Source organism: Elephas maximus, chromosome 19, assembly GCF_024166365.1.
Source record: "Elephas maximus indicus isolate mEleMax1 chromosome 19, mEleMax1 primary haplotype, whole genome shotgun sequence".
Classification (NCBI taxonomy): Eukaryota; Metazoa; Chordata; class Mammalia; order Proboscidea; family Elephantidae; genus Elephas; species Elephas maximus.
The window spans coordinates 65,241,826-65,268,973 of record NC_064837.1 but is presented as its reverse complement, the minus strand read 5'-3'; the positions used below and the strand labels follow the sequence as shown (position 1 = coordinate 65,268,973).

Below are 27,148 nucleotides of genomic sequence, written 5' to 3'. Positions count from 1 at the left end.
GCGCGCAGCGCGTTGGAGGCGCCAGAGCCAGGCGCCGGGCATTCAAGCGCGCGGGCTGCGCGGGCTCTGGGCGCGGGCGCAGCGCCCCTTCCCCGCGGTGAGTGGCGGCCAGAGCGGGCGGGCGGCCGGGGTCGCCAACTTCGCCAACTTGGGGCTGCGTTCAGGCGCCGCGCTGGCAAGGGCTGTAGAGACAGACGCGGGACATTCGGGGAGCGTCCGGGCGGCTCAGGAGCCGGGGCAGGGGTGTCTGGGGAGGGACCGGGCCCTCGGGGACCGGGACTGGGGGTTGGACCCGGCAGGCGGGAGGCAGGTGAGGACAAGAGGAAGAGAGGCGCGCGCAGCGGACGCGCCGGGAAGGACGCCGGCAAGGCGCCCAAGACCTTCGTCTCCCGGGTCGCGGGGGCCCTCCTGCTCCTTCTACTCCAGGCGCAGCGGCACCGCGGGGAGGGGGCAGTGCGGGGACGCAGGAGACCGGGCGGTGAAGCCCCCCAATTGTTGCTGTTGGAAGCCACTAGGCGAGGAGCAGGGCTGGGAGCTGGGTCCTGGCTGGGTTCAGCCAGTGCGTAGGAGGCTGGAGAGGGCTCCGAGCAGAGGTTGAAGGGGCGGCGGTGGCTACTGGAGATGGCCCTTGTTCCCGCTGGTCTGCCGAGCACCTACTACGTGCATCTGACCTCACCCTCCGCCGCTCTCCGCTGGACCTCCCCCAGGGGTCTCCCTCCAGCTCCCCTTCCCCTTCCCCTCTCCCCACAGAACACTCCATCCTCCCATCTCAGGGAATCAGCCTGGGGTTTCTGGAGTGGTGGGTTCTTCCCAAATGGTGACCCCGCGCCTGGCGGACCCAGGCATCCGAGGATGCGAAAGGAAGTGTGGGCAGAGGGGACGCTGGGAGAGCCGTGCGCGTCCGGTGCTGAGCCCTGGCCGCCGCCCCAGTAGGCTGCTCTGGTCTCCTGGGTCTTCGACCAGGACACCCAAAGGCCGGGAAGGCAAGCCCCAAGCCGGCTTCGGAACGCGTTTAGTGCTTGGGCCGAAGGTGGGCAGGGTCAGGGAGATGCGAGGCAGAAACGACTAAAAAACCAAAAACCCAACCCTTTGCCATCGAGTCGATTCCAACTGATAGCGACTCTATAGGACAGAGTAGAACTGCCCCCATAGGGTTTTCCAAGGCTGTAATCTTTACAGAAGCAGACTGCCACAGCTTTGTCCAGCAAGGCAGCTGGTGAGTTGGATCCGTGGACCTGTAGGTTCGCAGCCCGAGCGAGCTTAACCTCAGCCTTAAAACCCCCAAGGGTGCCGCCTGCTGCCTTTCTAAAGGCCCTGCTGGTGAGGGAGGCAGGAATGTTCCAGAGCCCTGGCACTCACTCAGACTGTCCATCCTTCCTGGACCTGCTCACCCTGCTCAGTCCCCCAGTCTCGGATGGTGGCAGGTCCTGGCGTACAGGACAACAGAGGATGGGAACTGATCAGGGGAGGTACCTTCCCACTGGGTCTAGTTTGGATCCCGTCTAGCTCTTGGCCAGGCCATTGTCGTCAAGCCGGTTGGTAACTCTGTCCTCAGGAAGAACAGAAACGTGAAAGGGCTAGTTAGCAGGAAACCGGACTCCTGGGTTCGCCTGGGGCACCAGAGCAAGCCTGGGCTGGTATCTGGCTCACAGTCCTGCCTGTCAGACGACCTCGGCCAGCCCCACTCGAGTGAGCAGCCCTGAGTGGAGTTCAGAGCCTGGGGGCCAAGGAGCCGGGGACGCCGGCAGGGGGCAGCAGTGAGGCGGGGGGCGCGAAAGACGTGGTGCCCAGTTTGGCCGCCAGGGGGCGTGGCTCGGGTCCCCGCGGCCGGAGTTGCTGCTGCCGCCGCCGCTGCCACCGCCGCATCGCGAGTGTCCTTGAGCCGCGGGTGACGGTGGTTCTCATCGCCTGCGCCCCCTCCTCCCGCGGGGGGAGACTGATGCCACGCTCCGTATGAATTATTTATCGCCGGCCTAAAAATACCCCGAACTTCACAGCCCAAGTGTAAGATTGCTACCAGGGGAGGGGGCGGGGCGCCCCCCGGGGGGTGGAAGGGATGGGGCGTTAGCCTCCCAGCAGAGAACTCCGGGCCCCCACCCGTGGGGGCAAGATTCGCCTGGTCTCGAACGTCAGCTCGGCCACAGGAGAGAGGGAAACCCGACGGCAGAGGAGGGGCGGCTCCCGGGAAGGGCAGTGGGTCCAGACAGCCAGGTGCTCCTGGAAGCAGCGCGGCTGGTGGGGGAGGCCGAGTCAAGGGACCCAGGCCCTTGGCCTGGGAGAAGGGGAGTCGTTGGTGTCTGGTGCGTGAGTGTGTGAGTGTGTGAGTGTGCAAGTCCATTTGTGGGAGCCTGGTGAGATTTGGGGGACTAATGGGAAAGAGAGAAGCCCTAAGCATGTGGAGATGCTCAGTCCCTTCAAGGTGAGGCTGAGTGTCATGGAGGACTGGCCACTGCCACCCTCTCTGGGGTTTTCTCCCATGCTGGTGTTCACAAACATTCACTTCACCGGCACTTTGCGAAAGGGGGGAGCCCCTGCAAGTGTGGGAGAGGGCTCCATGCAAGCCTCTGTCCTCAAAGAACCAGGGCCAGTGTGGGGAGGGGCGTGGCAGATGGGCACATGCCTGGCCCAGGAAGGAGTGGACAGAGCCACTACGGGGTAGGCTCAGCACTCCCGGGCCCAGAGGAGGGAGGGAGGGCACGTGGACCCTGGGTATTCTCACCTCTGTGTCCAGAGCCTGGTGGGATCAAGGCGGGTACCCATGAAAGGGACTTAGGCTGGGCTCTGAAGGACTGTAGAATTTTGACATATAGACGAGAGGGAGACAGCAGGAAGAGGACATTGCAGCCTGTGGGACCAGTCAGAGGAAAGGCTGGGAGATGTGTACCACCAGACTGGCTGGGTGTGGGGTCCATGGAAGGGAGGACATTGGCTGGGATCATGGTGTGGGGGGCCCTGTCCATGGGACTAAGGTGTCTGGATTTGTGGGCACCAAGGAGGAGGTGAGGTTTGCGGTGGGGGGGGGGGCCAGAGGAAAGTTTCAGGCAGGTAGGGCTGGTGGGCTAGGTGATGGGAGGTAGATGAGGGGGCAGATGGGGAGCCAGTGGGAAGACTGGAAAAGGGCAGGGCCGGAGGATGTCCCTCCTGCCTCGTGGGGGTGGCTGGATGGGATGTGGTGATGGGACTCTGGACTCTGCATTCCTTGGATCTGCTCCTTGCTGTTTGGAGCTCAGAGACTGGCCCCATTCATGCCCCTCCCTCTGATACATTCTGTGGTCTCTTGGTGGGAGGTACACCTGCTTCAACTTCCGCTCCTCCCCACCCCTAACCCAGGAGGACTCCTTCCAGTTAGAGTCTCTGGAGACAGTGCCCCCTTGGAGGCAGGCAGGGCCTTGTTTTCCATGCTAGAGCTATGCTGGCAGTGGAAATAGAATGAGAGCCAAGTGTGCCATTTTACAAATTGTAGTAGCCACATTTTAAAAAAGTAAAAAGCAACAGGTGAAATTAATGTTATTAGTCTATTTGTTTAACTCAGTATAGCCAAAGCATTATTATTTCAGCATGTAAGCAATATAAAAAATATGAATGAAATCTTTTACATTCTTTTCATGTACTCGGTCTTCAAAACCTGGTGTGTATTTTCCACTTACGGCAGACCTCCTTCTGGCTAGTCATGTTCCAGGTGCTGGATAGTCACAGGTGGCTGTGGCTACTGACCTGGACAGCGCAGATCTAGAGCTCAGAGCTGGGAGGCAGAGTTGAGGGGAGGCTTGAGGGCGGGGGATGTATGCTTGGGAGTCTGGGGAGCAAGGAACCTGTACAAATTTCTACAGGGGCTGGGGATCTGGGGCAAAATGAGCTTAGAGAGTCTTTGCAAAGGCTATACCAAGAATGACAGTGCCCTCTGCAGCCATGAGTTAAAATTTCTGTTCGATGGTTGCTGAGGTGTGGTGTGGCATGGCACGGCTTAGAATCCTGTCCCAGACTCAAACGTATCGGGCTGACATTCTACATCTGTGTACTAGGAGACCATACACATGGGGAGATGCCAAGAGCCTCACAATCAGTACAGTATTCCCTCCCCTGCCCAAAGGCTGTCTTCTCAGCCTGAAATTCCACTGTCAGACATGTTAGCTTAAGGCTTTGACTGTTGTTAAACTCATGGGAGTGATAACACTCTAAGCCACTGTTGTTGTTAGGTACCATCAAGTCGGTTCTGGCTTGTAGCGACCCTATGGGACAGACTGGAACTACCCTATAGGGTTTTCCAAGGAGTGGCTGGTGGATTTGAACTGCCAACCTTTTGGTTAGCAGGCAAGCTCTTAACCACTGCGCCACCAGGCTCTAAGATGTTATCAGTCCCTTATCCCTCCATGTGAATGAGCTGCAGAGCCTTAGCTAAGAAAAGGTCTTGCTGGGGGAGGCTGGGAGGGCAGGATATTGGTGAAAGGGGAAATCAGTAGAAAGGGGAGGTTGGAGGTGCTAGTAGTGAACAGCTTATTCCGCAGACTTGTCCTAGCTGGTCCAAGGATTGTCACCTCTTGCACAGCACACTCCAAGTTCCTGGAGGGCAGAGACCACGTCTTACCCATGCTGACATTCCACCACCCAGTGTGAAGTATACAGAAGGTGCTCAATGCACATATATCAAGTTAAGTTTCCAAACTAAGAGTCAGTCTGGTGGTCTCCCTTGGAGGGATCCTTTTCGCAACCCTGGGGAAAGGTGGAAGAAGCTTCCTGAATGTTTCCTGGTGGCCCCTTGGACTTCTCTGCTCCCTGGCTTCCTCAGAGAGAAATGGAGGCCCAGGAATGCCCTCGTGCAAATGGGTCTGCAAGAGATTAGGCTTTGGACAAAAGGAAGAGAGAAATTAGGTGATAGGCAAAAGGAAGGCCCTGGAAGAAAGCTCGAGCCCGCCCGGAATGTCCTCTCTGGTCCCAAGGATGAGATTCCTGGGACAGGGGGTTGTGAGTGTCTGAGGCAGGAGTGTTGACCCCCTTGTGTGTCAGGGTAGAAGTGTGCTCCACAGGGTTTTCAGTAGCTGATTTTTCAGAAGGAGATGCTGGGGGTCTGTCTGCATTTCTGCAGGGACACCTGGAGCAGCCAGCCCACCCTGTTCACCTTTCACTCTCCTGGTTCAGAAGCTTCCTTGGGGATGGAGCTGGAGAAGGCGTCAGAGCTGTGGCTGACGATCAGCTGGGAGGGAGAGCAACATCAGTGGGTGCCACTCAGGACTCAAACTGCCCTCACGGGCTTGGCTCATGGTCCCAATCCAAAGCAATGACGTCCAGCAGGAATTCACGTTAGGCCTCTGGGTTAGGTTCAAAAGATCCCACACACCAGGGCCTGGCCCGAGCGTTGGACAAGGCAATGATGTCACACCCCTGCAGTGAAAGAGCTGCTACTAACAGGCCACAAGAGCAGGGCTGTGGGGATGTCCAGTGCCCGGGAGGTGGCAGCTCTGTGCCAGGCAGGGCCACGCAGAGGAGGGTCCTTGGTGGATAGGCTGACCACTAGCATGTGCCCTGGTGGGAGACTATGGAAAATCTGACACAATTTAGGTTGGGGCAGAGAGGATGGGGGTGGGGCAGAGGAGTGGGGGTGCAGGTTATAAAAGCTCCTTTCTTCACCTGGCTAAGGGTTTGTCACGTGTAGGATGAGGATGCTAATAAATGTTATCTCATATAAGTCCTCACAGTCTAGTTAGGTAAAGAAGAAGTTGCCATTGAGATAGTTCCAACTCATGGTGACCCCATGTGTGTCAGAGTAGAGCTGTACTCCACAGGGTTTTCAGTGGCTGATTTTTTAGAAGTAGATAACCAGGCCTTTCTTCTGAGGCATCTCTGGGTGGACTTGAACCTCCAACCTTTCGGTTAGCAGTCGAGCATGTTAACTGTTGGCACCACACAGGGACACACCAGTGAGGTAGGTCCTGTGATTATCCCAGGCAAGAAAATGTGTCTCAGAGAGGTTAAGCAACTTGTCCAAGATCACACAGCAAGGAAGTGGCAGAATGGAGACTCGAACTTGGATCTGTACAACTCAAATCCATGTACTTAAGTACCAGGCTAGCGTTTTCACTGTGTCTTCCTGGGACAGAACACAGATCAATGAGTTTCAGAAGGTTTGACCTTTCTAGCCAAGCATGCAGTTCAGCAGTAGAATGGAGGGTGGTGCGTGCCCCATCACGGCTTGCTCTTCTCCCCAGCCCCTGCCCCTCTGGGATATCCTGGGGACACTCAGCTAACCTCTCTGTCTCTTCCTCTTTGTCTGTCTGTGTCTGTCTCCCTCTCTCTCCCCTTCTCTTCCCCTCTTCTCTCCCTTCCATCCTCTGGGTGTGTGTCCTCTGATACTGGCCTTTGTCTCCTGTCTGTCCATCTGCCTCTCTCTGTGCCTGTCTCCCTCGTCGTACCTGCCTTGTTCTCTCCAAAGGACCCTCCAGTGGACATGGGTGGGGCCCTGGGTCTGGCTCTGCTGCTCACCTCAATCCTGGGTGCCTGGTCAGGGCTGGGCCCAGGTCAGGGCCAACAGGCTGTGACGGTGGCTGTGGTGTTTGGCAGCTCAGGGCCACCCCAGGCCCAGGCTCGTGCCCACTTCACCCCCCAGAGCTTCCTGGACCTGCCCCTGGAGATCCAGCCCCTCACCGTGGGGGTCAACAACACCAACCCCAGCAGCCTCCTCACCCAGATCTGTGGGCTCCTGGGTGCTGCCCGCGTCCACGGCATCGTCTTTGAGGACAACGTAGGCACCGAGGCTGTGGCCCAGATCCTCGACTTCATCTCCTCCCAGACCCACGTACCCATCCTCAGCATCAGCGGGGGCTCTGCCGTGGTCCTCACTCCCAAGGTGCCTGCCAAACTCATATCCGCTTGTCCCTTGGGCCTGGATCAGCTGGAGCTGGTGGTGGGGGGGGCTGAGTCTGGGCCTGGCTCCTGCATACTGGGCACACAGGCCAGGGCAGGGAGAGGCTGGGGTCCTGGGAAGCTGGCATTGGGTAGGACTGGAGAGAAGGTGGGTGCTGAGGGGATGACATGGGTGAGGAGGGAGAAGGCTATGTGATGATGTTCCTATCTTCTAGAAGATAAACATTCTGGGCAGCTCTCACAGTTACAGAATGTCCGAGTGAGGGGAGAGCCCGCCACTGGCTGTGATGGTTAGGCCCTGGGCCCACCTTTTCTGGCCCTCCCTGGGCAGACTCTGGACCAAGGATCAGAGGGCCAGGGCTGGGCATGGGGTCTGATGCTGAGCCCTTTGGGCAACTGTCATTAACCTGAAGGAGGAGCACTTGGGGAGGGTCACTGTCTGAGGCATGGTGGGGGAGGGGAGGGACAACTACCACCCAGGCAGAAGCAGCCCTGCTCCCACAGAGCTTGGAGTCCTGTGGGAATAAAGTTTTAAACATACTCACCTGCAGTTACCAAATGGGATAAACATTCTGAGGGAAACATACAGGGATGCCACGAGGGAGTATAACAGGGATTTCCATTTGGATGGAGGGTTGGTCAGAGAAGGTCTCTCAAGAAATGTTGTCTTCACTGAGACCTGGAGGATAGGAGGAGTTAGGGGAGGGGTGGGGCTTCCAGGCCGGCAGAGGAGATCAAGTGAGGTCGCTGAGGTGGGAAGGTGCTGGGAGTGTTGGAGGAGCAGAGAGGAGCCATGTGGCTGGAGAGTGGCCAGCTGGGGTTATGTGGCTGGAGAGGCAAGTGAAGTCCTTACCTTATGGGAAGACATTTAGGTTTTACTCTAAGTGTGAAGCCGAGAGACGAACTTGATTTGCCTTTCTTTTTTTAAATTATTTTTTATTGTGGAGAATTTTGAATATAAAGGTAGAAGAGTGTAATGAAAACCCCACCATCCACCCCTGGCCAGCCCTGCCGTCAGTATCCTCACCCCCACCTACCCCCTCGCCTTCTGTGTTATCTGAAGCAACTTCCAGATGCCCTATTATTCCATCCATAAATATTCCAGGATGTACCTCCAGCAGATAAGAACTTAAAAATAAGAAACCCATCATACATGACCATGTCTAAAAAATAATTAAAATCCCTTAACATGATCAAGGAAACCCTGGTGGCGTAGTGGTTAAGTGCTACGGCTGCTAACCAAAGGGTCGCAGTTTGAATCCGCCAGGCGCTCCTTGGAAACTCTATCCTATATGGTCGCTATGAGTTGGAATGACTCGACGGCACTGGGTTTTTTGGGTTAACATCATCAAATATCCAGTCCGTGTTCAAATTTCCCCCTTAGTCTCATAAATGTCACACATGTTTATTTTGAAGTTTGTTTGATTGAATCAGGATCCAAATTAGGTCCACGTTTTTTTTGCATTAGTTGACATGGCTTCCATCTCTGTCTTTCCCCCTCTCTCTTTTTTCTTGCAATTGGATTGTTGAAAAAATTATGTTGTCCTGTAGAGTTTTCCCTGATTTGCTTTTTTAAAAGATTAGTACAGTTGCAGTGCGGTGACATCTTGGGGTGGGGGGTAGGGGCAGGGTGGAAGCACGGAGATACCGGTTAGGGGGTGAGGAAGGGCACTTGCCCAGGCACCAGCTGGCAGAGACGAGGAGAGGTAGAACTTTCTCACCCCCAGGGCGCCGTGGAGGATGGCGCCTTCCCAGCCACCTTTCGGACCCCGACTATTTAGCTCTCCAGACGGTGGTTTTCAACCCTCACCGTGTTTTTTAAAAATACAGACGCCCCAAGCCCCACCTCTAAGATACGGGTTCAGGTAGTCTGGGGCAGTGCGTCTCAAATTAGCGGGCTCAAGCATCCCTTGAAGTGCTTGTTAAAACCCAGGTTGTTGGGCCTCACCCCCAAAGATTCTGATCCGATAGGTCTGGGGTGCGGCCCGAGAATCTGCATTTGTAACAAGCTCCCAGGATGCTGATGCTGCTGGCTAGCAGGCGGGCACAGCTCTGGGTGGGAGCGGGCATCACTGTCTGTAAAAGCTCACCCAGGTGGTTCTAATCGGCAACAGGGTAGGAAGCACTGTCTTAGGTCCACGTCGGGGCTGGAGGAAGTTTGAGGGGCAGGGGCTTCCGGATGACTGGCAGCTTTTCCGCAAGGGCGTCTGGGAGCTGAACCCCGAGTCGGGGAGGGACACTCGGGCTCCGGCCGGCCCCGCCCCGCCCGGCTCAGGCCCCACCCGGCCCCGCCCCAGGAGCCGGGCTCCGCCTTCTTGCAGCTGGGCGTGTCCCTGGAGCAGCAGCTGCAGGTGCTCTTCAAGGTGCTGGAGGAGTACGCCTGGAACGCCTTCGCCGTCATCACCAGCCTGCACCCGGGCCACGCGTTCTTCCTCGAGAGCGTGCGCACCGTCGCCGACTCCGGCCACCTGGGTTGGCGGCTGCTGGACGTGCTGACGCTGGAGCTAGGCCCCGGCGAGCCGCGCTCGCGCACCCAGCGCCTGCTGCGCCAGATCGACGCGCCGGTGCTGGTGGCCTACTGCTCGCGCGACGAGGCTGAGGTGCTCTTCGCCGAGGCGGCGCGCGCCGGCCTGGTGGGGCCCGGGCACGTGTGGCTGGTGCCCAACCTGGCGCTGGGCAGCACCGACGCTCCGTCCGTCGCCTTCCCCGTGGGCCTCATCAGCGTCGTCACCGAGAGCTGGCGCCTCAGCCTGCGCCAGAAGGTCCGCGACGGAGTGGCCATCCTGGCCCTAGGTGCCCACAGCTACTGGCGCCAGCACGGCGCCCTGCCCGCCGCGGCTGGGGACTGCCGTGGCCACCCCGGGCCTGTCAGTCCTGCCCGGGAGGCCTTCTACAGGTGCACATCTGCCCAGGGCCAGGCTGGGGAGGGAGGGGTGCTTCATGGCCCCTGGATGGCAGTGAGCTTGGGCTTGCTGCTAGCTGTGTGCCTGGGGTCAGGTTGCCTGCCTCTCTGGGCCTGAGTTTCCTCATCTGAAAAGACAGTGGCCTGTGTGTGTGGTGGGGGGTGGGTGGGGGTCGGGGGAGGTGAGGATCCAGGAGGGTTAATAAAGGGAAAACGCTTTGCAGTAAGTATGAAATTCTGCTGGTAGTGGGGAGGCAGAGGCAGGGGGCGGGGCACTGGACACCCTGCTTCTCTCCCTCCTCCCAGGCATCTGCTGAATGTCACCTGGGAGGGCCGAGACTTCTCCTTCAGCCCTGGTGGGTACCTGGTCCAGCCCACCATGGTTGTGATAGCTCTCAACCGGCACCGCCTCTGGGAGATGGTGAGAAGTGGGTGAGCCCAGGGGCCCAGCTCCCCCTGAGCCCACAGCAAACAGAGAACCCCTTCCATCCCTCCTCATCCCCTCATCTTCAAGTCTCAGCTGAAACATCTCCTCTGGGAAGACTTCTGGTCCCCCAGGGTGGGTGGGGTGCCCCTGCTCTGGGCTCCCATAACACCCTGTCCTCCCTTCACTACAGAACTTTACCGAACACTCATCACACAGTCCTGGCCCTGGAGGAGTAACCCACGTCTGTGCTGGCCAGATGAGTGTGCACACAAATAGAATACGGTGACATCAGGGCTTGAGTAGAGATGTGTGCAAAGCACTCTGGGACTAGAAAGGAGGAGCAGGAATTAGCTTTCCTGAGCCCTGGTGGCACAACGGTTAAGCACTTGGCTGCTAAATGAAAAGTTGGCAGTTCAAACCTACCCAGTGGCTCTTTAAGAGAAAGACCTGGCAATCTGCTTCGGTAAAGATTACAGCCAAGAAAACTCTATGGGGCGGTTCTACTCTGTCACATGGAATCACTAGGAGTTGGAATTGACTCAATGGCACCCAACAACAACAACCAAGGGGAGAATCTGGGGAAGGCTTCCCAGGAGAGGGGACATCTGGGCTGGTCTGTGCAGGTTTGAATAGGAGCCCACCAAGAGGGAGTACCAGCCTGGTATAGGCAGAAGGCAAGAAAGGGGGCATTTTAGGGGGTGTGGTGAGTGTATTTTGGGGCTGTGGAGACTGAGGAAGAGGGTTGGGGTGATGGCGGGTAAGGTGGACAGAGTGTCCTCCACTAAGGACTCTGTACTGAAGGTCACAGGGAAGTTGTAGGGTGTGGCAGGTTCAGGTCTGGGCTTTAGGAAGGTGCCTTGGGTTGGCAGCAGTGACCGTTACACAGCAGCAGGGACAGAGGCTAGGAGGAGGCTGCAGGGAGCCTGCCCTTCTGGCCCAGCTTGGCCCCTTGTCCCTGACTCCCCTGTTCTCCATATGCTCCTGCCCCAGGTCCTGCTGTCAGGCCCCAAGCATCCCTAGGTGAGAGGGAGGGTTCTTGGCCCTGGCAGGCCCTATCCAGAGACTCCCCTGAGGGTGGGGGTAGGGCTGGGAGTCCCGGGCTAAGGCCAGTCGCCCTCCACAGGTGGGGCGCTGGGAGCATGGCGTCCTGCACATGAAGTACCCAGTGTGGCCTCGATACAGTGCCTCTCTGCAGCCCGTGGTGGACAGCCGGCACCTGACAGTGGCCACGCTGGAAGAGCGGCCCTTTGTCATTGTGGAGAGCCCCGACTCTGGCACCGGCGGCTGCGTGCCCAACACCGTGCCCTGCCGCAGACAGAACAATCACACCTTCAGGTTTGCGAGACCGCAGGGAGGCCCTTGTGTGCCGGGTGCTATATGTGATCATCAGGTGTTGTGTGTGGCTTGTGCTTGGGGCTGGGGGAGGGTGTCCAAATCCCAGGCTGGGGGCAGCTGCTGGGACTGGACTGGCCATGCTGGGGCCTGATGCCTGACGGGTGGTCTCTGGTGGTGGTGGCCGCAGTGGAGATGCAGCCCCCTACACCAAGCTGTGCTGTAAGGGCTTCTGCATCGACATCCTCAAGAAGCTGGCCAAGGTGGTCAAGTTCTCCTACGACCTGTACCTGGTGACCAATGGCAAGCATGGAAAGAGGGTGCGCGGTGTGTGGAACGGCATGATTGGGGAGGTAGGCCAGCCCCCAAGGTCCTCCTGAGCCCACCCCGCCTGCCCACCTGCTACCCCAGGTCCCACACATGACTCAGCCAGCCCTAGATGTTCCCTAGGCCTTTCATCCTGTACTGGGGGTCAGTGATGTAGGACTCCTCCTAGGATCTCCCTGTTGTCACCTATGGTGACCTCTGGGGTGGGGGTCCTAGGGGGAGACTAGCTGTCCCCAGCGATGACTTCAGGGGTGGTCAGTACTGGATGTTGAGCTCGGAGGACCCCAGGTGGGAAGAGCTGACTCGGCTTGTGGGTGCTAGAGTCTGGGAAAGGGAAGGAAGGCAATGCTCCAGCTGGGCATGACCCCACTCCCCTCACCACCCCAGGTGTACTACAAGCGGGCAGACATGGCCATCGGCTCCCTCACCATCAATGAGGAGCGCTCGGAGATCGTGGACTTCTCTGTGCCCTTCGTGGAGACGGGCATCAGCGTCATGGTGGCTCGCAGCAATGGCACTGTCTCCCCCTCAGCCTTCCTGGGTGAGGCTTGGTGGGCAGGAAGAGCTCCGGGGTGATCAGTTGAGCACGGTGTAGATGGGGCACTTGGGGTGGCACAGAGGGTGTGCACAGCAGCCATGTGGGCGTCGGAGGGTAGTCAGAGGCCTGAGCTGTAGGTGGGCAAAAGGGAGAGGGAAGAAGTGAAGGCAATGTTGGCTGTAACTCTGGGTTGGTGAGGGAGGAGGCAGGATACACCATGATACCACTGAGGGACAGGAAAACCCAGGAAGGCTGGCTGGCTCCAGGGGGTCCTGTTGGATGTGCTGAGTGTGCAGAAGCAGCGGGACAAGGGAAGAAGCTCCGTGGGCAGTGAGCAGGGAGCCGAGGGCTGGGCTAACCTGGAAGGGAGTCCTGGTTCTGCCTCTTCCTGCTGTGTGGCCTTGGGCAAGTCACTGAACCTCTCTGGGCATGGTCCCTCAGCCATGAGTAAGAGAATAACATCCATCCCTAGGACTGTCATTGCATCAGAGGAGCAAATGCTTGTGGCAGCCGCGGTTTCTTACTGAGAAAACTGAAAGGATTTTGTCAGAGTCCTCGAGTCTGTCTCTTCAGCCCCCAGGGCCTCAGTTTCACTTTGAGTAGGATGAGGAGTGCAGCTTTACCGGGCAGAACAATCGTCCGCGCTGGTCCAAGCAGGGGAGCTCTGGGTGGAGAGGGGAAGAATGAGTGCTGTAGAAATCCCTTGGTGATGTGGCTTTGTGGGATCAGGCTCAGGGGCAATGGTAGGTGGGGGCAGGCTGCAGGAGGGGGATGAGAGGGCAAGGGGAAGGAGCAATGGGCATAGACCCTCTTTTGGTGAAAGGAAGTTGGGGTCGGGGGAGAAAGCGTGAGAGCCAGGGGCAACAGTGGAGTGGAAGGAAGGTTTCTTAGGGTGGGGTGGTGTGGACCTCTCTGGGGCAGAGGGAAGGGGCAGAGTCCACAGAGCTGACGGGTCCCCACTTGGACCATGTGGACCGAGTTGTCTGCACCCAGCACATCTGGGCTGTGGATGGGAGGGCTGGGGCCCCTGAGCCGCCGCTCCCTCTGCCCAGAGCCCTACAGCCCCTCGGTGTGGGTGATGATGTTCGTCATGTGCCTCACCGTGGTGGCCATCACCGTCTTCATGTTCGAGTACTTCAGCCCCGTCAGCTACAACCAGAACCTTGCCAGCGGGAAGAGTAAGCTCCCACTGGGCCTGGGAGGAGGGGACTGGGCTGCGGCGCCCCAGAGGGGTGGGCTTGGGGCCAGAGGGGCCGTTCGGAGAATGCTGGGTCCTGTGGGAGGTTTCTGGCCTATGGACAACACATGCAGGGCCCAGTTGGATACGAGAGAGAGAGATAGAGACAAAGACAAAGAGAGACAAATAGAGAGAGAGAGAGAGAGACAGCGAGAGAGAGAGAGACAGCGAGAGAGAGAGACAGTGAGAGAGAGAGAGGGAAACAGGGGAGCTGACTTGTTCTAGGGTGGAGGTGGCAGGGGTGGCAAGGATGGGTCCCTGTCCAAGACAGGACTGAGACAGGGGTCATGGAGATGGGTGGGCAGAATCCTGAGACCTCTGGGTGGGCAAGGGGAGCCAGTTCCTTGGTAGCCCCAGTGACCACTCCCTCACCCCCAGAGTCTGGGGGCCCATCTTTCACCATCGGCAAGTCCGTGTGGCTACTGTGGGCGCTGGTCTTCAACAACTCGGTGCCCATCGAGAATCCCCGGGGCACCACCAGCAAAATCATGGTCCTGGTCTGGGCCTTCTTTGCCGTCATCTTCCTCGCCAGCTACACTGCCAACCTGGCTGCCTTCATGATCCAAGAGCAGTACATTGACACTGTGTCTGGTCTCAGTGACAAGAAGGTTCTGGAGCCATAGTGGTGGAGGGTGGGGGGACACCGAGGGCAGGGGCAGATCTTGGGTGGGTGGACACAGGTCAGCCAGGGTTGAGGGAATTTGAACAGGAGGCTGGAGCAGGAAGAAGCTGGGGAGCCCAGTGAGGAGGGGGATGGGGGCCAGGGGGAGAGATGGCTCAGGCCCACTGATTGAGTGGCCTTGGTTCTCCCCCTGTTCTGGGCCTCTGTTTCTCTAAATCACAGACGTGGCCTGGATAGTCTCTAGACTATTCTACTCTGGCCCCGCGCATGTCCAGACTAGAGCAGGGCACTAGGGGTGGGCTGGGGGCATTTGGTGCTTGGAAGGTGTAAGGCAGGGTCGTGAGTGGCTGCTGGTCCCTGCCTGCAGTTTCAGCGGCCTCAAGATCAGTACCCGCCCTTCCGCTTTGGCACCGTGCCCAATGGCAGCACCGAGCGGAACATCCGCAGCAACTACCGTGACATGCACACCCACATGGTCAAGTTCAACCAGCGCTCGGTGGAGGACGCACTCACAAGCCTCAAGATGGGGTGGGTCCCCCTGCCCCCCAGCCCTGCACCCACCATCTGACTCTTCACTCACCTATGTCCCCCAATGACCAGCCTTAGCCCTGTCCCTTCCTAAGAGACCTGAGGTGGGGACAATGGGGCTGGGCTGTCCTCCTAGGCTGCAGGATGCCTGAGGGAGAGGAGAGGAGGGTAGTCCTTGGGGGCAGGGTGGAACTTGAGACAAAAATGGACACCCACCATGTGGCCAAGAGATGCAGCTGTGATACGTTAAGGAGGACCGTCCTTTGCCTGAGGGAATGGTTGTCACCTTCTCTGGCTCATAGGGAGGGACTGGGTAGAGAGAGGGTGTGTGTCCTCAGCAGGCAGTCAGCTCTCCAGCCCCTCTGAGGAGGACAGGAGTGGGGGATCCAGGACTCACAGGAACCAGACAAGGCTCTGCCCATCTGTCCCTTCTGGGCGGTGCCCAGCAGGCTCATGTGGCCCGGACCCCTGTCAGATCCCAGTTTCAGTGTTCCCCATCTTGCATGGTCCTTGGCCCTGAGGGCTCGGCCTGTCCCTAGGAAGCTGGATGCCTTCATCTACGACGCCGCTGTCCTCAACTACATGGCAGGCAAGGACGAAGGCTGCAAGCTGGTCACCATCGGGTCTGGCAAGGTCTTTGCCACCACTGGCTACGGCATTGCCATGCAGAAGGACTCCCATTGGAAGCGGCCCCTAGACCTGGCACTCCTGCAGTTCCTGGGTGACGGTGGGTGCTGCCACGACAGAGGCTGGGGTAGGCCCAGGGTGGGCCACAGAGCCCAAGGTCAGGTGGCAGCTGGACGATAAGCCAGTATCTCCACCACCACCCTCTGTGTCTCTAGGGCCTTATGGGCAGGAAGAGGTCTCTGGGGGTGAAAGGTTGGGGCAGTGGGAAGGGGGCGTGGCACTGGGACCAACTGGATGGAGACTGGTTTCCAGGAAGGGAGCAGAAACTAAGGTAAGAAGGCAGGAAGGAGTTCAGGCCACACCATGGGGGTTGGGAGTGGCTGAACCCCTTTCCCCAAGACCCCTGTGTGATCTTTCCTAAATGAGCCCCTCCTCTGCCCAGTATGTCCCCTCATCACTGTTTTCACCTTGAGATTACCTGGGGTGGCCTCAAGAACCTGTCTAGTCCCCCACAGCAGGGCCTATGCTGGCTTGGCACCTGGGGGGCTCACATGTGTGAGTGGTTCAGTGCAGCCTGCCCAAAAACCAGAGGGAGCTTTGAGTGTAGAGGTGCGCCGTTCTAGTTACAAAACAGTTGGTCTGACATTCCATCAATACCGTGTAATAGTGAGAAAGATGAGAACACCAACAGTGCACGTGCTTCGGTCTCCTCAGGGGCCTTTCATCTCTGTATCCTTAGCTCTGTGCCAAGCTGGTTGATCGAGAAGTCTATTACCCAATCAACAAGCCCGTACTGGGCACGTGGGGCTGGGCAGGCAGTGGGCCCCAAGGCTGGCATTGCCCGCCCCTGCTCTGCCCTCTCCGCTTCCCTTTCTTCCTGCTCAGTGACCCCTTCCACCCCCATCCTGCCCCTGTAAGGCCATATCCCTGTGGTCCCACTTGAGGGACAAGGAGATGGCACCCTGACCCCAGACCCCTCCTTGCTCCAGGCTTGGGGGTAGTACTTGGGGGTCCCTCCTGGGGGTTCCTGAGCCCAGCATTCTCCACCCCAGGGGAGACACAGAAGCTGGAGACGGTGTGGCTCTCAGGGATCTGCCAGAATGAGAAGAATGAGGTGATGAGCAGCAAGCTGGACATCGACAACATGGCGGGTGTCTTCTACATGCTGCTCGTGGCCATGGGGCTGGCCCTGCTGGTCTTTGCCTGGGAGCACCTGGTGTACTGGAAGCTGCGACATTCAATGCCCCACACGTCCCAGCTGGACTTCCTGCTGGCTTTCAGTAGGGTGGGTGCCGCCTGGCCCCACGCAGGCTCTCGCATTAGGGGCACCAGCCCAAATAAGTCAGCTGACCGCATTTACGGAAGGGAAAATCAGCTGGGGAGGAGGCCGGGCTTGCCAGCAGAGGAGAGCCTTTTTCTGCTCAGGTATAGGCAGAGTGGGGCATAGAGAGAGCTGGGTTTTAGAGCTAGGGTGGAGCGGCTCGAATTCTCACTCTGCCATTTACCAGCTGAGTGAGTTTAGAATGAGTCACCTTCTTGGAGCTTGTAGAATCTCAGGGCACAGGGCCTGGCACATAGGAGGCACTTAACACATGTTCGTTGCTTCCGAGGACTAGAGAGAAGGCTGGTTCCCAGGCCAGCAAGATGGGCGGGGGGGGGGGGGGTGGCAAGGTGGTCCCCAGAGCACAGCACCGCTCACGGCCCGCCCCGCCGCCTCCTTGTGCCCAGGGCATCTACAGTTGCTTCAGCGGCGTGCAGAGCCTGGCCAGTCCCGCGCGGCCACCCAGCCCGGACCTCACGGCCGGCTCGGCCCAGGCCAGCGTGCTCAAGATGCTGCGGGCGGCGCGCAACATGGTGACAACGGCTGGCGTGGGCAGCTCCCTGGACCGCGCCACGCGCACCATCGAGAACTGGGCCAACCGTCGCGCGCCCCCGACGCCCGCCGCGCACTCTCCGACCCCCCGCCCGCCCCCTGAGCCCAGCCCCAAGGCCTGGGGGCCGTCCGGTGGCGGCTGCGCAGTCCTGGTGCACCGGGCCCAGCAGCCACCAGTTCGCCCCCCGACGCCCGCGCCGTCTCTGCCCAACGACCCCCGGACGCTTGGGCGGCCGGCGTGGGACACCCGGCGGCTAGCGCGGGCCGGGCGCGGCAGGTGGCACCTCTCGTCCTCCGAGCGGCGCGCACCGCCGGAGAGCCCCCTGTCCCCTGCGCGCTGTTCCTACAACTCCTTCCCGCGAGGCGACCGGGCGGGGCGCCCCTTCCTCCCGCTCTTCCTGGAGCCTCCGGAGCCCGAGAACTTGCCGCTGCTTGGGCGGGAGCAGCTGGCCCGGCGGGAGGCTCTGTTGCACGCGGCCTGGGCCCGCAGTCCCCGTCCGCGCCACGCCTCCCTGCCCAGTTCGGTGGCGGCAGCCTTCGCTCTGCCCAGGTCGCAACCTGCCGCGTGCGCAGGTCCTACCTGCGCCTGCCGTGACGCCCGCCTGGCCTGGAGGCTCCCGGCGCCGTCGCTGCGGCTGCCGTCCTACCGCGAGGCGTGCTGGGGGGGCATGCGGGTAGGGACCCCCACCTGGCCGCACGGACAGCACGCCTGCCTCCACGCCCATGCCCACCTACCGCTCTGTTGGGGCGCTGTCTGCTCTCATCGCCCACACTGTGCCAGACATGGCCCGTGGTTCCCTGGAGCCTGGGGGCCTCAGGGGCACGGGGGCAGGACCGTGGGGCTGAGCACAGGCTACAGGGACAGTGGGGGGCTGGATGAGGTCAGCAGTGTGGCCTGTGAAATGCATGGCCTTTCAAGCCCTTGCACATGGAGGCGGTTCTCCAGCCTGGAGTCGGAAGTGTGAGGTCCATAGTGGGGGTGTCAGTCTCTCTGGCTTCCAGCAGCTGGACTCTGCCTGGCACTGCCAGGGTTAGTGGGCAGGCAGGCCCCGGCTCTTCCAGCTTCTGCCAGGAATCCTGGTGCTGGGGTCCTGGGACCCAGGAATCCTGGCTCTGAGGCACTGGTGACAATGTTTTCCAGGTCCCTTCAGTGGCCACAGTTGCCTCAGGTCCTGGCGTGGGCTGGGCTATTGCTGTCCCCTCCCTGTGCAGAGCCCTCCTACCCAGTCTGGAGTCCTGGGAAGCGGTGGTGTCAGATCCACCAGGGTCTCCCTGCCCTGGTGTGAGCAGGTGCCTGGCATGGTGGCTGCGGGCTTGATCTGGAGCTCAGGGCTGGAGGCAACTCGGGGTGGGCAGGGCTGTCCTGCTCCTTGCTCCACCCTGCTGGAGTTTGTTCCCATCAGAGCATAGGGCATTAAACACACCTTTTACAACTCACTGGGCCCGGCTGCCTCATTCTGCACCTGGAGGGGGCGCACCACAGCCTGGAGGCAACAGGAACATCATGGGAGTATCACAGGTGTGCTGCCTAGAGCAGGCGAGCAGCCCTGCCTGGGGGAGACTTCACCTTAAGAGTCTCTGGGGGGGGTGTGGGGAGCAGGCGAGGCTGAGAGAGGGCTCTGGTAGCAGCGGAAGGCACTTGGTATTCAGCCAAGCTCCTGCCCACCCTGGCGCCGGATGTGACAAATGTGCTCAGCACGGGGGCTCGGAGTGATGGATGGAGGCCATCCTCAGTCTCCTTGAACAGAGAGGCTCCCGCTAGGGGCTGTGGGTGTTCTGTCCTGCCTGGGGCCACCCATGAGTGGTGGGAAGTCTGCTGTGGTCAGGACCTGCTGGGTGTGGCGGGTCGGGACTTTATTCTCTCCATGGCTGCTGTGCACAGCCCAGCGCTGCCAGCCAGACTCTGGGAGCTTGGCCCAGGTGGCCTCCAGGGTCAGGTAAGGCTCTGCCTCCTGGAGCTGGGACTCCTCAGGGGGCAGCGAGCCAGCTCAGAGAATTCGCTTGCCCTCCCGGCCTCCTCCTCCCTCTGGGGCTCCTGCCCCACCTCCTTTCTCTGTCATCTCTCATCGGCCCTGGCCCACCATTTTAGGGCTCTTGCGTACACTTTTCAATGCCTTCACATCTGCGATTGCATTTAACCCCCCACAAGGACTCTGTGAAACCAGCAAGCGTCCATTCTTCCATTCATTCCACGAACATAGTGGGCACTATGGTTTCTGCCAGATCCTTTCCTAACTGCTGGGCGATGAAGCCTGAGACCTTGCTGTCCTCGAAGAGGTGGGTTGAGGCCAGGTGGATATTAACTCTGTTACAGAGAGGGCGCCGGGGAGGGGCGTGGTGGAATGTGAACACCATATGAGTCTCTGTCCAGGGCTCTTTTCCAAGGCACCTTGCTGCTTCCCAGGAATCCCGTTCCCTCTCTAGTCTGCAGACCAGCTGCTTGGGTTGGGGTCACGGGAACTGGAAGTGTTAGTTTTGTTTTAGGGGCAAGAGCAGCTGAAACGGTAGGGTGGGGAAATTTCCAATATACCGAATCCCTCTCAAGATACCTGAGCCTCTCTGTTCCTTGCTGGAAGTCTGGCTGCCCTGAGGATGGGTGGACTCCACCCGTTGTTCATAGTGAGGCTACAGGACAGGGTACAACTTCCCCATAGGGTTTCCTAGTCTGTAATCTTTATGGGAACAGACTGCCAGGTCTTTGCTCCTGTGTTGCTGCTGGGTAGGTTTGACCCACCCACCTTTTGGTTAGCAGCTGTGTGCTTACCATTGCGCTATCAGGGCTTCTTGGACCCCATCTACCAATCATTTCCACGTTCTCTGCGCTGTGGGTTTTCTATGGAGGTGCAGTCACGGGCTGGGTCCAGGTCCAGAATCAGGGGGCTACATGACAGGTGGAGAGTGAGCTTAGGTGAGTGCTGGAGGCCAGCGCTCTGGAAGGGAGCTTGACCTTGGGTACAGCCACTGGGGGTGGGAGGGTTACACTGTTGCCCCCCAGCCTCCATATCGTACCCCTCTTCCTCCCTGAGCCGGGCTGAGTGCAGCTCTGGTGGCAGGCAGCAGCAGGTGAGGCTGGGAGGAGTCCTCAAGGCTCAGCTGCTCTCGCTCACCGATCACCTCTGATCATTAATAACCAAGAGCTGGAAAGATAATTAAATGCAAAGTGTGGAGTTGAGCCTGCTGCTGGCTGGCTCCAAGGAGGGGCCTGGCCTGCTCCTGGGCCAGCTGCTTGGCTGCCTCATCCTTCTCTAGGAATGACTTCTCGGGGAGCAGCGAGCCTGGGGCCAGGAGTAAGGCCTCCTGCAGCAGGTCTCCTCTTCCTGTAGCCATGCCCCTGCCTCTCCATGGGGGAGGGGGGTAGTTCAAGGAAGGGTCCTGCACTACCTGGGGGAGGGCAGAAAGCCTGGCAGAGGAAAGCCAGCTGCATGGGAAAGCAATGGGAGGCCAAGGATTTAAATCATCATAAACAAGGGCATGACTGTGTAGCAAAGAGCTAGAGGGATCCATCTAGACGCCCATGTGATTTTCTTTGGGTGGGAGACAGGGGAGACTGAGGCCCTTGGTCTAGTCTCAGCAGCTGGCCCCTCCTGCTGCTGCCATAGCTCTTTTTCTGTTAGCTGAGCAGCCCATGGTCTGACATCATCTCCCAGGGAGGCAGGTGTGTGGGGACAGAGATGAGGGGCAGAGTGTAGAAAAGGGTGGCACGATGTCCTCGGTGAAGGCCCCTGGGCTCCAGTCCTGGTTCTAGCATCCTCCAGCCTGGTCCCAATCTTACTCTTTGAAAGGCATGTACTGCCCGTAAGTTTCCATGGGGAACCAGAGACGACCCTCCTCCCTAAGCCCCCTGGACCACTTCCTCTTCCTGAACTGTAGAAGACACCTGGTTCACTAGGAGGCTATGACACCAGTTAGGTGTCTGGGGTGGAAATCAGGAGTCTTGAGTGAGTCCAGGGGCCCTTGGCTACAAGTATGGCTACCACTGGTGAGTGATAAAGGAGACAGCACCTGTAAATAACAGCTTTACTCAGAACTTCCGAGCCACGCACCGGACTCGGTGCTGTGACTCCCACAGCAGTCAGGGACACAGGCGCCTCACCCCACGTTACAGGGACGGAGGAGCGGAGTGTGGTGGTCCACCTGCCTGGATCACATAGCTGCCGTGGTAGGCCCGGCTTCTTAGTCCACACTTTTGACCACCGATTGTGTTAATGAGGCTCATGGGGGAGTGCCCAGCACATACCAGGCCCTGATCACTGTGCCCTCTCCTTTTCCCAGCCTGTCACCCACGCCACTGGCCCCAGGAGAGGGGATCACAAAGTTCCTCTGGAAGTCCTGGCTCCTAGTCTCAGAGGAGCCATCGGCGTGGTTGGGGCAGGGATCTGGCTTGCTTCCCATGGTCTTACGGTCCAGCATTGCCAGGTGCTCCTGCTCTGGGCTAGCTCCCCATGAGGTGGGGGGAGCAGAAACCTGTTCTCCCCACACGCTGACTTCAGCCTCTGCCTGTTGCTGAGGCTACTCCGGGCTCCCATGTGGTGAGAACGGCTATGTGGCCAAGGGTCTGGCAGGTGCCCACCACCCACCTCCCTGCCTGCCGTCTGCCCCATCTATAAGCCTCAGGTGAGGGACTAGCCAGGAGCTGCTGGCACAGGTGATGGTGCTCAGGTAGGCCTGGCACTCAGGCAGGCATAAAGGTGGAATGTTTGCTCCCCTTCCCTTGGCCTGCCCCTGGGGCCAATGTGGGCCCTATGACGTGGGTGGTGCTGTGGAGATTAAGTTCTCCAAAGTGACACCTTTCCCTGGGCCAGGCCTCTTCTGTCCTCCCTACTAACCGTCTGGCCTATGGTGACTCTGGGTCCATCTGTAAAGTAGAAATCATGACCCATCTCGCCAACCTCATCAAGGTGACGTAAAAACTGAGGTCCAAAGTATTGCGTGCACACCACAAGCTGGCCTCATTTGGAGAACAGCTAGCTATTGGTGGTTGAGGCCTGGGGGTGGAGGGGAAGGCATCCCCATTGGACCTCAGCAGGACAGACAGCATGGTGAACACCGAGGAGCCAAGAACCCACAGATGGCAGCAGTGGCATGGTCGCCTGGGCCAGTTTCCTCCAGACCTGGGGGCTGCCCTGGCTAAGAGGTAGTGGGGAAAGTGGCCACCCAGTTCCACTGCTGTGTCTCTCCAGATTGTCACATAAATCAACCTGGGCTTTATGATGCTAATACATTTGTGTCCAAAATTTGGTTTGGAACCCAGGGCGGCAGGATGATTTAATTTGCTTTGTCCTTAAGGAAGAGGGAATATAATCACAGAAGGTAAGTACAGGCGTTTTGAGTTTTCAGCACACAGCTGGGCAGCTCTGAGGGCCTGGGCGCAGAGGGTGGGGCTCAGTGCCCTCCCTGCTCCGCCCACCTGGGGCAGGGCCTCCTGGAAAGCTGTCACAATGGCAGATAGGGAAGGGGCACTTATTTTTCATGTAGATGGAAAACAGCTACACGAGGGCACGAGCTGGAAGAACTGAAGCGTGGTAACAATGAGGACGAAGATCGTGGCAGTTAGGATGCAGGGTCCTCACGGGCTTGGGCTGCAGGGGCCAGAGGTGGCGGGTGGTGCTGCCTGTGGATTCCCTAGCAGACTTTGTTCTGAGGCAAGCAGATGTCCCCACGCCACTTCTGCCCTAGGCATGAAGACTGATATGCAGAGGGTAGGCAGAGTTCCCCAGAGAGAGCTGAGCAAGGCACTAAAAACAAAAGAGGGAGGCAACTCCTAGTAATGCAGCTCTGGACTCCAGGACAGTGGGACCAGGTCCAGGGGCAGCGGGGTCAGGAAGGAGCCCCAGGTCCTGAAGCAGGAGAAGGCACATTGAAAATGCAGAGTTCATGGGAGTCACCTGTGTCTTTGGCCGCTGGCCCAAGAGGTGCACGTGTGATTGGGGGGGGCGGGACCCTGGGGGTGCCAGGCAGGCAGCTGGGGACCCCGCCCTCCTCAGATGGGCATCACATCCCTGCACCCCCCCTACTCCCACCCCATGGTGCCTAGGGGACAGATTCGTGGACACCTAGCACCCATAGCTGGCTCCCTCAGAGCCCCTTCAGTGCTGGAGAGACAGGGTCGGCCAAGCAGAGTGCTGCCTGAAGGCCTGACCTCCCAGGGTGGGGAACAGAGCCCTCTCACTACCACATGCCCAGTGGGGCAGCCCCCACCCTGCAAAAGGCCCAAGGCCCCCACAGGCAGGAGCAGTCAGGGGTCACAGCTCCGGGTTTAAACCCAGCCTGGGAACTGCTGTGACCCCACGGAGGGGACACTCAGCCTGCTGTTCTGGAGCCACCAGGACAGGAGCAGATGCCACAGCCAAGGGCCCTCCCAGTTCTGGCCAGAAGCCTGGTGCCAATTAGCACTTCCTGTGCTTGTCACCGGGATGGCCAGGCCTTCCCCTAGGAGTGACACTTAGCAGCCCCTAGGCCTGGTGGGAAGGTGAGCCTGCCCACTGTGGCAGCGCCAGGAAGAGGGTCAGAGGCAGCAGCTACTTGGGGGGCTGACTCCCCAGAACGTGGAGGGAGCTGGGGTGGAGGAGGTGGGAGACAGTGTCCTGTATAAACAAGCAGCAGTGCCAGCACTGCGTCAACCCTGTGCAGGGTAGGGTGGGAGGGTGTGTGAAGCAGAGGTGAGAATTCCTGTGATAAGTCCTGGGGTCGGGCTGCTCAGCTCAAGGCGCAACCCTGCAGGAAGACCCGGGTGGGGCTGCCTGGTGGGCCAGGTGAGGTGCAGAATCTCAGGTGGGGAGTGGACCCCCAGCCCTCCACATGCCTGGCCTCGTCCATCCCCACGAGGGGCTGGGAGGCAACCAACTCTTGGCTCTGCTGGGTGGAGGCCGTCAGGACGAACACATGTGTGGTCCTGCTGTCAGAGCTTGGTCTCGCTGAGGACGATGTTGGCCGTGACAAAGAAGAAGCAGGAGAAAGCCCAGAGCAGCACAAAGCCCACCCAGAAGGTGTGGCGGAAGGGGGACCTGTGCTTGTTGACGGTCCCGTAGCCAAAGGCCAGCTCGGTGTCCTTGCGGCAGTGGTACACCAGGAAGGCGGGGATGACGTACTGGATGCCGGTGCCCGCGTAGGCCCCCGTGATGCCCACCAGGGACTCCAGATCGTGAGTGCAGAAGGCCACCACCACAGGGGGCAGCAGCGTGATGGTGGGGAAGACCACGCGGTCCACCACCCAGGGGTACGTGCCGCCCTCACGGTGAAAGAGTGTCTTCCAGTTGTTGCGGAGCGTCACGGCAATGATGGGGAAGTTGGTGCTGATGGTGAAGACGGGGAAGAGGCCCAGGAAGAAGCGCACAGCGGCCAGGCCCACGACATCACAGCGTGCGAAGTTGAGGGTGTACATGTCCAGGAGGCTGTCGCCGCGGAAGCAGAAGATGGCGGTGAAGGAGAGCAGGCTGTAGAAGGCCAGGATCAGTACGTAGTCCAGGAAGACCAGCTGCGTGAGGTGGCGCTTGGAGGACACGGGGGTGATGAGGGACGGCAGAGAGTGCTGGCACATGAAGGAGTAGACACACACGCCAAACAGATTTCGGACCCCTGAGAGGTCGGCCAGTGGTGGGTGGCCCTCCCCCTGCCCGTGCCCGATGCGGACCAGGGCCAGCACGATCATGATGGTGAAAGCTGCAGGAGGAGAGGGGGGTCAGTCAGAGGGGCCAGGACCTGGGGGTGGGGGACAGTGAGGAGGGACTGGAGACCCAAGAAAAAGAACCATTGTTAAATGCAAATCATGTCACCCCCCCAAGGGCCACACTTGGGGCAGGCCAACAGGGCTGCTGATCTGTGAATGCCCTGTGCCGATATCCCCAGCAGGTAAGGGGAGCTTCTCTGGGGAGCCTCAGCACGTACACCAAGGCAGGCGGTGCGCTGTGGTGGCAGCTGTCTCCTGGGAGGAGTGCGCACTCCGGTCGGGCCTGCCCAGCTCCCTGTCATCCCCAGGCTGGCTGACTTCCTGGCAGGGGGCAGGGACCTCGGCACTCTGCTCCTCCTTCTTCCCTTGGTTTAGGGAAGGTGTGTCTGGGGGCACTGGGGAGTGACAGAGGGAGAGGGGCACAGAGCACAAGGAGCTGGTGTCCTGGGCCAAGGGCACCTACTGGACACACTGAGAGGACATAGGCAAGAATGAGCAGAAGTGTGTGCCCAGGGGCCAGCAGTCACTGCAGGGAGTAAGAAGCACCAGAGGGCAGGGATGGCTGTTCGGAGTCCTCTGAGAGGCTGGCATCAGGCTGGAGGGATGTGGCACATCGCTTTGGTAGCCTGGGCATACCTCTGAGTCACTGCGAAAGTGGAGTGCCTCATCAGAACAAACAGCCCTTCCTATGGTCATCTGCTGGACACTGCAGAGTACAAGTCCCATGAGGCGCTCAGCACTGAGGAAGACGAGTGTCCCAGGTACCCTGAACCCTCACTGCGGCTGATGGTCCTTCTAAGGTTCAGTGAATTCTTGCCTCGTCCCTCAGGCTTCTGGCACCTGCTATCTCCTTACCCGGACCTGCCACCTGTGGCCACACAAAGGGACCCCGGTGTCCCTGTGCCTCCATTTCTGGAGCTCACAGCCCCTGTACCCTGACTGCTTGGGTGAAGCACGATGACCCCTGTGGGTGTGGCGTGGCAAGCCATGATAGGCAGTCGCCCTGAAGGTGCAGCAGCTCCTTCTGTCAGCCCCAAAAAGGTCTGCACAGCCTCAGGCATCTGCCACTGTCCCCTCAGGCCACCTCACACTCCCCAGCCCCCGGCAGGAAGAACACCTCCCAGGACCCATGTATCTTCCGACTGGTATCTTCCCACAATGGCACTCTGGTGTGGGGTCAGCAGAAACTTCCTTACTTTTCATGAGAACCACTGGACACTGCTGGGGACAGAGTGAGGAGCATGCCTGTGAGAACTGCCAATAAAGCGACGATCTGTCTCCTGCTCACGGAGCCCGTCGGCTCGCATCCCCCACATGCCTGACTCTACAGAGCCCTGTGACTCTTCCGCTTGGGGACATCACAAGTCTTCCAGCTCTGCTCAGTCAAGGGGAAAGTGGGAGGGAAGCCGCCTCTAGGTTAACCCTGGGGGTGGAGAGGATGGTCTCGGACACCCTGTGGGCCTCCCTGATCCCCTGGGACAACCCAGGACCCCATGCAGCCTAGCTTGTCCCAGAGGCCTCTGGGGGTGGGTAGAGAAGAGGGGCGGGTGCATGAAGGGCAGGACGGGTATATGAAAGGGGGGGCAATGGGTACATGAAGGGGTGGTGGTGTGAGGAGTGTGCAGAGGGCCTGGAGGGAGGGCAAGTGTGTGGAGGGGTGGGCACTGCAGGGTAGAAGTTTTTGCAGAAGACTGGCACCAGAGAGCGTAGCTGGGGTGGAGGTGGAGTCCTTGTGTGCCAGGAGTTGGTCCTGAGCCAGAAACGGTTACAGAGCAGCAAGGGATGGGGGCGGGAGGGGGCCTCCCCTCTACATTCGTCAGCTGGGAGCCCTGGGGCCTCCAGGTGATTAGTTACTCAAGAGGCTGCAGCAGACAGTTCTGCCCCAACACGTAGGGCGCAGGGGGTGGGGGTAGGGCACAGAGGGCAGCCACTGTAAGGCAAGATTTAAATCCTGCTCTGCTACCACCGACTAGGGCGCCCCCTCGGACTCAGCGCTGCTCCCTGGCCAGCAGAGAGGCATTCGGACAGAGGCGAGTGGGGAACTCCAGCTGTCTGTGGCTGACCTTTGGCTTGGCCCCTGGGGTTCATGAGCAAGATAGGAAGGAAACAGGAGGCTGGCTTGGGGCCCTGAGTACCCCCTATTCCTGCTCTTTCCACCCTGCTCATCTTCCTCACCTCCCAGCCTCCCAGAAGTTGTGGAAATGCTGGCAG

General features: G+C 59.4%; 2 protein-coding genes across 4 annotated transcripts in view; one reads left to right on the top strand and one right to left on the bottom strand.

The window, feature by feature from the left end:
- The first annotated feature begins 72 nt into the window (after nt 1-72).
- On the top strand, nt 73-18,702 carry GRIN2C (glutamate ionotropic receptor NMDA type subunit 2C). Of its 2 annotated transcripts, XM_049860874.1 has the most exons (13): nt 73-97; nt 6,428-6,841; nt 9,156-9,754; nt 10,067-10,181; nt 11,311-11,522; nt 11,710-11,872; nt 12,234-12,387; nt 13,437-13,562; nt 14,000-14,229; nt 14,611-14,771; nt 15,311-15,498; nt 16,451-16,683; nt 17,127-18,702. In XM_049860874.1, exons 2-13 carry the CDS (start codon nt 6,443-6,445, stop codon nt 18,234-18,236), a joined length of 3,690 nt encoding a protein of 1,229 aa, XP_049716831.1. In that variant the 5' UTR covers nt 73-97; nt 6,428-6,442; the 3' UTR covers nt 18,237-18,702. The 2 variants fall into 2 exon arrangements, with proteins under 2 accessions (XP_049716831.1, XP_049716832.1); XM_049860875.1 differs by lacking the exon at nt 73-97 and having other exon boundaries at nt 6,357-6,841; nt 17,138-17,463.
- A 2,577-nt stretch (nt 18,703-21,279) lies between these two features.
- TMEM104 (transmembrane protein 104) overlaps nt 21,280-27,148 on the bottom strand; it is a 70,429-nt gene continuing 64,560 nt past the window's right edge. For both annotated transcript variants that reach the window (XM_049859211.1, XM_049859212.1), the window contains exon 10: nt 21,280-24,930. In XM_049859211.1, the coding sequence (XP_049715168.1) occupies nt 24,170-24,930 (761 nt within the window). In that variant the 3' untranslated portion in view covers nt 21,280-24,169. The remainder of the gene's footprint in view (nt 24,931-27,148) is intronic.

Coding starts and splice junctions, on each gene's coding strand:
- GRIN2C (XM_049860874.1), top strand. CDS start 6,443: ATGGGTGGGGCCCTGGGTCTGGCTCTGCTGCTCACCTCAATCCTGGGT. Junction 9,755..10,066: donor GCCCGGGAGGCCTTCTACAG/GTGCACATCTGC, acceptor CCCTCCTCCCAG/GCATCTGCTGAATGTCACCT. Junction 12,388..13,436: donor CTCCCCCTCAGCCTTCCTGG/GTGAGGCTTGGT, acceptor CCCTCTGCCCAG/AGCCCTACAGCCCCTCGGTG.